This window comes from Acipenser ruthenus, chromosome 10, assembly GCF_902713425.1.
Source record: "Acipenser ruthenus chromosome 10, fAciRut3.2 maternal haplotype, whole genome shotgun sequence".
Classification (NCBI taxonomy): Eukaryota; Metazoa; Chordata; class Actinopteri; order Acipenseriformes; family Acipenseridae; genus Acipenser; species Acipenser ruthenus.
In genome coordinates this window covers 12,787,814-12,797,719 of record NC_081198.1, presented here as the reverse complement: position 1 = coordinate 12,797,719, position 9,906 = coordinate 12,787,814, and the positions used below count along the sequence as shown (strand labels likewise).

Genomic DNA, 9,906 nt, shown 5'->3' with positions numbered 1-9,906 from the left:
ACCAAACTGCCTTGCCTCGTTCTTTAAGTAGATTCTATATCAATCTGTTTAAAGATATACCATATATATATATATATATATATATATATATATATATATATATATATATATATATATATATATATATACATATATATATATATATATATATATATATATATATATATATATAGTTTTGTTTATTTTTTACAACGAAGGCATGCCACTGATTGACAAAGGAATACAAAGAACTTGCAGACTTTGTGTTTGCAAATAATCCAGATAAAGTGATCACAACCGAACTGTTAAATTTGCAACATTAATTGTAAAACAAAATGGGCGTGTTATCAAAATTGTGTTGGCGTTAGTGGTTTGTGAATGTAGCCTAGACTCAACCTAATTTTAAACTATCAAACTGCAACTAAGTTTATTACAACCGTGTTACAGATGATGTTTAGATATATGCATTGTTCTTTTGTGTGTTTGTGTGTGTATGTGGCTTAGTAGCACAATGTTGACAAAAGTACTGTACATGTACATAAAAACAATTTAATGCAACCAAAACACAGTAAATTAAAGGTCCATGAGTGGAAAAAGTCATTTTTACAACCAGTTGTGCCGTTTTTGCATCAATATGCTGACCATGATTAGAGAAACATCTGCCAAACATGAATTTGCTTAAGTGCAATTGTGGTCAAATCTCTAGTTCTTCTGTGTGGTACCAACATTTTCTTTTCTTTTTTCAAAACACTGGGACAACACTTTACATTCAGACACTAGCGTATCCATATATAATTAAAATGTTATTTTAATATCTACATTTCACTTTTTTAGAAAACATTTACAAATCAAATTACAGATCACATCATTAAAAACTGGAATGCAAATTACTTCAACTTAATTTCAATCTTAACAACCCCCCCCCCCCTAAAAATAAGTTTGCTAAAGCTTTTTATTATTATTATTATTATTATTATTATTATTATGATTATTATGATGATGATGATACTGAAATCTAGACCTCAAATACTCTACAGCTGTGAATTGCAATGCCCCATAAACACCTGGAGAATTAATAAAACATATGATTTGATGTGGTTTCTCCACCACATCAGATATATAAAATTCACTTAAATCTCAAACATTTTCATCATAATTAAATTCATATTTAAGATCTAAACCTCAAGTGTACTGTATAACACATACTGTACATCAAGACTAAGTTCAGTTGGATATGTTTTGAACCGGCATGGCTGTATCAAGTCCAAGCAGAGTTCCCAAATAAGACTGCTCCCGAGGACCTAACATCTGGTCAGGCCTAACTGGGTGAACAATGTTTGTGGGCTGGGGAGTAAGTGTATACTTCTCCAAAAAGACAAGGTCTGTGGCTGGCTGGTATTCTGTCTGCTGTGCCTGTGGCTGTGGAAGAGGAGTGGTGTGTCTTACAAGATCGGCTTGAGCAGAAACCTCAGGCATCTGGACAGGTTCCAGTGTCACAGGAACACAGACCTCCGAGGTAACACTTTGCAGAATGGTCTTTGGTTCTGGGTGGTATACCTTGAGCTGCTCCATGTACTGCTTTGCTTCTGTACGATAAGCTTTATCATCATATGGCATTGGCAAAGAAACTATTTTCTCCTCTGAGGGCTCTGATGCTGACTGTTCTGCAGCCTTAGTTCCGTGTACGTGATCAATGTGATATTTCAATTTGTCTTTCCTTTTAAAGGTTGCATTGCAATGTGGGCAGTTAAATGGACGGGCATCTGAGTGAATCACCATGTGTTTGGTTAATGTCTTCTTGATTCTGAAAGTTTGGTTACAGATCTGGCACTTGTAAGGTTTCTCTCCTGTAAAACACAACCGTTTATTCTTATTATTTTTAAGATCACCAGAAAATACCACTTTTAGACATTTTTAGATTGTGGAATTTTGATGTGATGTTGGAAATTATACCTGAATGTGTCCTAAAATGCATTTCCAAGCTTGATTTCCCTTTAAATTCTTTCTTACATACTTCACATTGGTGCAAGGCTGCTTTGTACCTAAAAAAAAGTAAACATTCGTTAATAAAGCTTATATCACCTGGTGTTTTGGTCTATATTTTTCACAATGGACAAAAATAAAACAGTTTTGCAATAAAAAAGCTAATGTGAAGCAATAGTTTTCTTTATTTCTAGAACATATAATATATTCAATCAAAATGTGTCCGCACATTTCAACTTAAAATACTCATTTTGAATATCCCAAAATATTGTATTCCCAATTTTAACATTAATTAAATACACCCACCCCTCGCTATACTGTGGATTTGGATATATTGCAGTCCTGGAGTTGGCTCCCCATTTTTACTGTCTAACTGCATATGCCTTAGCTGCAATATACATAGGCACTTAGAATTACTGTTTGTTTTATTTCGTACTGCACATCACAAACAACAATATACAAAACAATTAAAAACAAAGCATTAATATCGTACTGTTATCATATACGCACATATTGCACAATAACACAAAGCAAATTAAATATCTACTTGCAGAAGTGGTTTTTATTTTAGCCAACCAGTTGTTCACTTGTGGCAGCAATACACTAGCAAAAGTCACAAGGCAGTGATGTTAACTCCCTAGCAACAAACCTCCTATGTTGGGAATGGATTCTTTCAATGCAGCGGGTTTGTGCATTTGAGAAAGGAGAGGAAGACTCATGAAATTAGAGACTGAGGTTGATGAGAAGCAATTACCCTCCGCAGTATGAATTAAAACGGTGTGCTGCTTTTTATACAAAAAATGAGAAAAAGCAGGTTGCGTAGAGAATTTATACTGGACCCTGACGCCCCCGATAAAATGAGGGAGTAGTTGTACAGTATTTGTTAGCCTATTTGTTTTTCTATGGGTCTCTCGCTATATCGCGGCCCTCGATATATAGCGCATTTTATTTTGGACCCCGACACTCGCAATATATTGAGTGGGTGGTGTAACTCTTCCAAGGAGCAGTTGAACAGTAACAGAAACTCAGCAGGGTGGTGTCCAAAGGGTGTGTCACCACAGGTACAGCAGTTTGAATGAATTGAGTCACAGGGCTACTTCCAGTTTTTTACTCCAAGTTAGTTCATGTTAGCATTGATGTCAACTGAAAAGAGGTGACTTGCAGATATAGAAAATGAGAATTTTAAAGAAAAGACTTTGCACATACAAGTTAATTCTGTGTAGTCTATCAGAAGCACACTCACTTCTGCCAAACCTTTTCCCCTAGATGGACACTTCTGTAATGAACTGTCAAGTGATCTCTACGACCAAAACACCTTCCACATTCTTCACACTGATGAGCCTTTTCTCCTGGGGGGGAAAAATCACAAGATTATTACAGTGCCAAAGTTATTTAAATTATTAAAGTATAGATTCCTGTACATTATTATTATTGCAATGAGGTTGATAAGCCCATATTATTATGTGTTGGTAACAGTGTGAAACCGTGTGTAGGGGGAAGAACCTTGTGACCCTGTAGCTACCAAAGGGAAACAAAAACAACTGGACTAATAGTAAACAGACACAATGGGATTACATTTTAGGGTAAAGTATGACCTGATTATGGGACACTAGCTTTAAAAACAATAAATACTAGAGATCAAAAATATTTAAACAAATGGTATACACTGGATACAATTCATTAAAGTAGTGAAAAGACAACAACGTAAGTGATCCATTCCATCTGCTATACCTGAGTGTATTTTTCTGTGTTTTGTCAGGTGATCATGACGAATAAATGTCTTCCCGCATTCATCACATTCATATCGCTTGTCATCATGATGGACTCTGAGATGAAGCCTGTGTAAAGAATCACATTCATTTGATTTAATAATTCTCACTTTCCTCTTTCACATTTGAAGTTTTTTTGGTTTTCTACTGTACAAGAACCAATGATGTCGAACAATGTTCTTGTGCACGAGGGCATCTGTTTTACATCTCCTGCTACAATCCATACTTTCCTTGTAGCTCAGCGAAAGTTAACCATTTACTATTTTTGTGTTACCTGTATGAGCTACCATGCCGAAAACTCTGCCCACATATACTGCAGAGATGAGGTTTTTCTCCACTGTGTATCCTCAAATGTTCCCTTAATGTTGTCCTGTATTAAAACAAAATATTAAGATATGACTTAATTACAAAATTAAATTAAATTAAAATCATTATTGCTCAAAAATATCTAAAAAAAAAACAACTTTACATGTAAAACTTTTTTTATCCTAATATGTAATGAATATCCAACCAGTTACCATATAACAAGCTTTTATTTTGAAAAAATAATAGAATGACAATTTGCCTTTTACCTTTCTCTTACAGATTTCCCACAGATAAAACAGGTCCATTTCCTCTTTCCTCCATGAGTACACTCAATGTGCCGCTTTCTATTTCCTGTGTCATTAAACTGTCGACCACAAATGTCACATGGGAAGGGACCTAAATCACAGTTATAACAACATTTTAGGTTTTAGACCGTATTATTAGTAAAGTAGAACATTTTAAATGTCTACTTTTAATATTATTGCTTTAACCATTAATTACTTATTAAGCAACTGCATTTGTTGAACACTGTAGGGCTCCAGACAAACTTTTTGCCCAAGGAGCCAGTGGCTCTTAGGCCAAAAATGTTGTGTGCCAAGTACAATTGTTGGGTACCACCTTAACAGCAATTTGGTTGCTTCCATATTCAACTGCTTAAAATGCAAGAAAAAACACTAAAATGATACAAAAACCACTTCCATTGCAGAGCAAAGTGCCAGTGCAAGCTTGCCTTGGTATTCTTTCCAGAAGGAAACCAAGCAAAGATAACCTTGCCAATCCAATACCTCAGCACTCTCATTCCAAAGGATTACTACATACATCCACATTTTAAATGACATGCATCCTCTTCTCATGCCTTTTTATATTGTATAAAGGGTATGAAGCAGATTACTATTTTTCTGTACCTAGATGAAACTTCTCTTGATGCTTCAGTCTTGCGAATCTGGATTTAAAGTGTTCTTCACAGTATGCACATTTAAAGGGTCTGTCTTGTGTGTGAAGAATCATGTGCTCTTCCAGGTGCGGTCGACGGGTAAAGGATTTGTTACAGATCTACACAAAAAAAAAAGTTATGTTTTGATAAATAGCTGAAATACTACTCTTTCTACACCTTGTTAAAAATGTTGTTTGGCTTTATATGCAAAGTTATAGGGGTCACTGTATATTATAGAAATGTGTGAGTAATGTATACTTAAAAGTATTTGAATGCCTCATATATTAATAACAGTTATTATTTAATGTAGATTTAAACACTTAATTTAGGTATTAGAAATAAACAAATGTAAAAATGAAGACTTACATCACACTTCCAACCTTCACTCTTTTTCTTCTTAATTGAAAGAAATTCTTGTACATTATCAGGATGGAACCTAGAAAACAATACATGAAAAAATATGAACCCTAATATTGTTTTATAGTGATGTGCAACATGTGACCATTTACTAATAGCCACTGTATTAAAGAGATGTTTTCACTGGAAATAGTTTTATTTTTCTTGGAATTCAGTAAAAGACTATTGTGCAAACAGTCTGCTACCTACCTCTTCACATGCTTTGTTTGAGTTTTTTTGCTGGCATGTAGCTTATTGCAATATGGGCATCTGTGTTCTTTCTTTTTGAATGCAGTCTCGTTGTGTTTTTTCCTGTGAACCGTGAGGTTTGATTTAGTGGTGTAGCGCTGATGGCAAATATCACATTGAAAAGGTTTCTCTCCTGTGTGAACACGTGTGTGACTTTCATACTTTCCTAGAAAATAGAAATGTATTGATGAGATGCAATCAAGGAAAGTACACAAGAAACACAGATTCAGTGAGTTTAAAGATTACAAATGACAAAGTTCAAAATATACCTCCATAAAATATATGGTTTTCCAAGTAACAGGATTTGGGTATTTACAGCTTTGTTCTTACCTGCCCGATCAAATGTTTTATCACACTTAGGACATTTAAGTGTTTTCTTGTTTGCACTCTGGTTTATGACAGGAGCTAGTCCTTCAGGGAAGCTCTGATTGGTTCCTTCAGTATCTGTGTTCTGATTGTCCTCATCATTGTCACTCTCCTGTTCAGCTTCGGTTTCATCCGAAGTTGCTTCGTTTTGGTCCTCTTCCTGCTCTTCATGTTCACTCTGACAGTTTTCCATTTCAGTATTGTCCGGTCTCTCCTCATTACTAAGCATTTTGTCTGAACTGCTGTCGTCAGACAGGCCTGTACTTTCATTATCACTTTTGTTGCCAAATTTCACAGGGCACTTGCGAGAGCGTGCAGACCTTCTTGTGGTATGCTCTGTCTCGTCCAAATTTCTGGAAACATCTTCTGATTTTTCTAGTGACTGTGCGCTGTGAGATTTTGCCAGATGGTTTTGTAAGGATTTTCTGTAGCAGAAGCTTCGGCTACAAAACGTACATTGGTTGCTTCCAGACAGCTTATCACTGAGCTCAGGTGTTTGTGCCAGTTCATTGTATGATATTTCTTCTGTGACCTCTTCTGTATTGACAGAGCCTGATGAATATTCCTCGCTGGTTAACAAGTTCACTGCATCAGTCATATCTAAAAACTTGGCTGCTTCCACGAGAGAAGGGATCTCACTTTCATAGATCAGGAATTCTGAGGTATATAAGAAATCCAGTAGGTGCTGAAACACAGAGTCTGTAACATGGTCCAAGGTAACATGTTTTAAGTTTGGGTTTTTGTTCAAACAAGCTTGAAAATAAGTACTGCCAAAAGCAGCCACCACCTTATGTGCACTGTATTGTTTTCCATCTGCAACAATAACTAGATCGCAGAAGGATGATGACTTCTGTCTATCATCATTCAAGAATGTAAGTAAGTTCCTGTCGTACTGTTTAAAACATAAATGCCTTCTTTTCTCCGATGACAGTTCTTGGAGGGGACATGGATATTCCTGATGTACTTTGGTGTCCACTGAGTTAATATTGTCTAATGCCTGTAAGTCTGAAGGTGTACCTTTGTCAATATTGACAAGGACATTCCCCTTCTGTTTAGTATTCCTTCTTTTCATTGTACAATTAAGTCTGGCAAAAATCTGAGATAGATGGATGGCTTGCTTTTCCTTACAAATCATTCAGAATAAAAGCATTTTCATCATGCCTGCTTAATAACCTGCAAAACAAATGTTGAAAAAAATCACATTTCAACAAATGTATGTAATTCTACTTTTTGCTGAATACAGAATGTGAGTTATCCTGTAAAATCCCCCTCAAGTGCAAACATTTTTTATATATATATTGTTATTTTAAACAACTCTGGTCATATCTGTTAGCAAAACAAACACAAACACAAGACACCAAAATGATTGTCTGCTTGACTTATACATCTTTCTTGTGTTATAAGCTTCTAAATCACAATAGAATACAGAACAGTAGGTTATGATTGGAGAAAGATTAAAAGGACATGACAAAAAAAAGTGGTATGTTACAGTGGTTGATTTATGGACAATGCTTAATTGATCTATACAACTCTCCCAGCTTACGCGTAAACATATCACATTATTGACCTTTCTGTTGGCTTTTACAACAATCTCATGTTAACATGGTAAAATGAGGGGTACTATCTGTATTTCTGTCTGATGTTGATGCTTTATTGGGTTTCCATAGTCAGTTTATTTGTTACTCTCTAGTCCCTCACCTCTAAGTAAGTTAACCACCTAAAACTGCGCCTGTTTTGACCCATGGTACAAAACACATATTTTAAAGGTTAATTTAACCAAACAATTTGTCTTTAGCATGACAAAGCTAAGCTTCCAGCACTTCAGAATAGTGATGTCAGACTGCACCATGCTGTTCATAGCATGTAGAAAGATATAATCGTTTTGCCACGACATTGCATTGCAGGGTATAATGGCTTCTACCAAAAAGAACTAGACATCAAATATGTATTCCCTGAAGGACAGAAATCAACTTTCAATGTAACTTTTTTCACGTGCCTACACTACAGGGCAAACAATGTAACAAAAGGCTTCCATTACCACCCTAATTATACATTTAAATAATAATAATAATAATAATAATAATAATAATAATAATAATAATAATAATAATAATAATACACTAACATAAATATAACACATTTGGTGGGGTAATCAAATTTAACACATTTGAACAGCATTAATTCAGGGCCTACACAAGCACAAGGCAGTATTGATTTCAACAAAATTGTTAAACAACAACGTAAACAAATCTCTTCAAGCTACAGAGGATAAATTCCGCTACTAATTAGTGTTACTTAAGACTCCGAAAAAACATGTAAATTGTCGTTTGCTGACTAACTGTAACGGTACTCCGTTCCATTGCAGTTTTTTGTTTGTTTATTACTGCAGCCGTCATAAGATTGACAGGTATCGATTGTCCGCTACGCATTTAAAACCCGCTGTAAATAAACCAACCATATGTGGTACAGGTGCAGACAGTAAAAGTCTCGAATTCACCAACCCTCCTTGTGGACCCTCTAACCCCACGGCCCCCCGTAAAGGGAGATCACTGACAAACGACACCATTCACTACAACAAACAAACGTGTTTTTTTTTTTTTGTTTGTTTTGTTTTTTTCAACATGAAAAAAGTTTTTCCTACCGTAACAACTAAACTTTTCTATGTAAAAAAAAATACAACATCCAATTTTAAATACCCAGTAGATAAATGTAAATACGTATTTTTTTTTATATAAGAGAAAATGACCCCACCTTCCTATTTCTCAGACATTCCTACATCCTAACAACCTGCAACCCTATTGGCTGACATCATTACATTACAATTATTTAAATAACCAGCTTTTATGGCATGTCCCAGGCACGTTTTGTTTGACGCAAGTGACTGCCTTTATTTTCCATCACATAACATGTCAAGATTTACATTTTTGCAAGGGATGTTGGTGTCTGTAGTTTATGAATACATAAAAAAAACTACATACCCACAATTCTTTGCAACGGATATGTTACAGTGGCATTTAAGTCACGTAGATTTTTGCAGCTATGGTCAGTTCTGTCTAGAAAACAAATCGGTGTGATCGAGATTAGGTTTAGTACGTTAGAGATGTCACAAAATCTGCAAAAATGCAGTAAATAATAATGGTTAATTGTATCTACGGGTGAAAAATATAGACAATAAAAATGTCCCTACTCTGCAGGTGACGTCACCAGGCATAACGCAGCCGAAGCCAGCCGAAATTTTATTTAATTTAATTATTTTCCTTTTTTTTATTTTATGTATTTAGCACCCCTGATCTTATAATGTTGTAAATTGTATTTTCTCTTCCTACCACAAGATGGCACTCCTACAGCTCTGACTTTAAACACTGTCGGCTGGGCTACAGTTTTTGTTGTTGTTGTTGTTGTTGTTGTTGTTGTTGTTGTTGTTTTCTGTTTTGCTTTCTTTCTTTCACTTACTGTACTGTATTGTCACCCAACATGACAACGTTATATTTTACAAATACAAACTGATAGGATATATAGATTCGATAACATTCACCTTATAGTGGTGAGGCTTGGAGTAAATGTATGTATATTTCTTTAGAATAGGAATTAATTGCCGTAATCTAGAAACACATCAAAAAGGAAAATAATCGGAAAATCACTGATCCATAACAAATGTGTTAAAGTGTTCTGTCAATACACAAAAATAATAATAGTGTTACAATGTGGATGGTTACAGAATGGTATTACATTGTTATACTAACTGATATGCAGCTGTTAAGTTACTACAGTATAAAATATTGGCTGTAAGTGTGGCTATTCAGAACCAATATGATTTAGGAAAATATAGTAAAATAACAATGTATTCAAGATAAGATCAGGTTACTGATTGTCTTGATTGTCTTGTGTTATTTCCGATTCAGATCACACAGAAAGAAAGTAACA

General features: G+C 35.0%; 1 protein-coding gene across 3 annotated transcripts; it reads right to left on the bottom strand.

Moving 5' to 3' along the window:
- Positions 1-514: 514 nt before the first annotated feature.
- Positions 515-8,816, bottom strand: LOC117402229 (zinc finger and BTB domain-containing protein 41-like). 3 transcript variants are annotated; one of them, XM_034003169.3, is made up of 11 exons: positions 8,734-8,816; positions 5,947-7,155; positions 5,578-5,782; positions 5,338-5,407; positions 4,943-5,090; positions 4,304-4,433; positions 4,006-4,101; positions 3,694-3,800; positions 3,206-3,311; positions 1,933-2,021; positions 515-1,826 (listed from the first exon to the last, which is right to left on the bottom strand). In XM_034003169.3, exons 2-11 carry the CDS (start codon positions 7,115-7,117, stop codon positions 1,204-1,206), a joined length of 2,745 nt encoding a protein of 914 aa, XP_033859060.3. In that variant the 5' UTR covers positions 7,118-7,155; positions 8,734-8,816; the 3' UTR covers positions 515-1,203. The 3 variants fall into 3 exon arrangements, with proteins under 3 accessions (XP_033859060.3, XP_058887782.1, XP_033859070.3); XM_059031799.1 differs by lacking the exon at positions 8,734-8,816 and adding an exon at positions 8,624-8,687; XM_034003179.3 differs by lacking the exon at positions 8,734-8,816 and adding an exon at positions 8,438-8,565.
- Between the last annotated feature and the right edge of the window lie 1,090 nt (positions 8,817-9,906).

Coding starts and splice junctions, on each gene's coding strand:
- LOC117402229 (XM_034003169.3), bottom strand. CDS start 7,117: ATGATTTGTAAGGAAAAGCAAGCCATCCATCTATCTCAGATTTTTGCC. Junction 5,783..5,946: donor TAAAACATTTGATCGGGCAG/GTAAGAACAAAG, acceptor TCTATTTTCTAG/GAAAGTATGAAAGTCACACA. Junction 3,801..4,005: donor CGGCATGGTAGCTCATACAG/GTAACACAAAAA, acceptor TTCTTTACACAG/GCTTCATCTCAGAGTCCATC.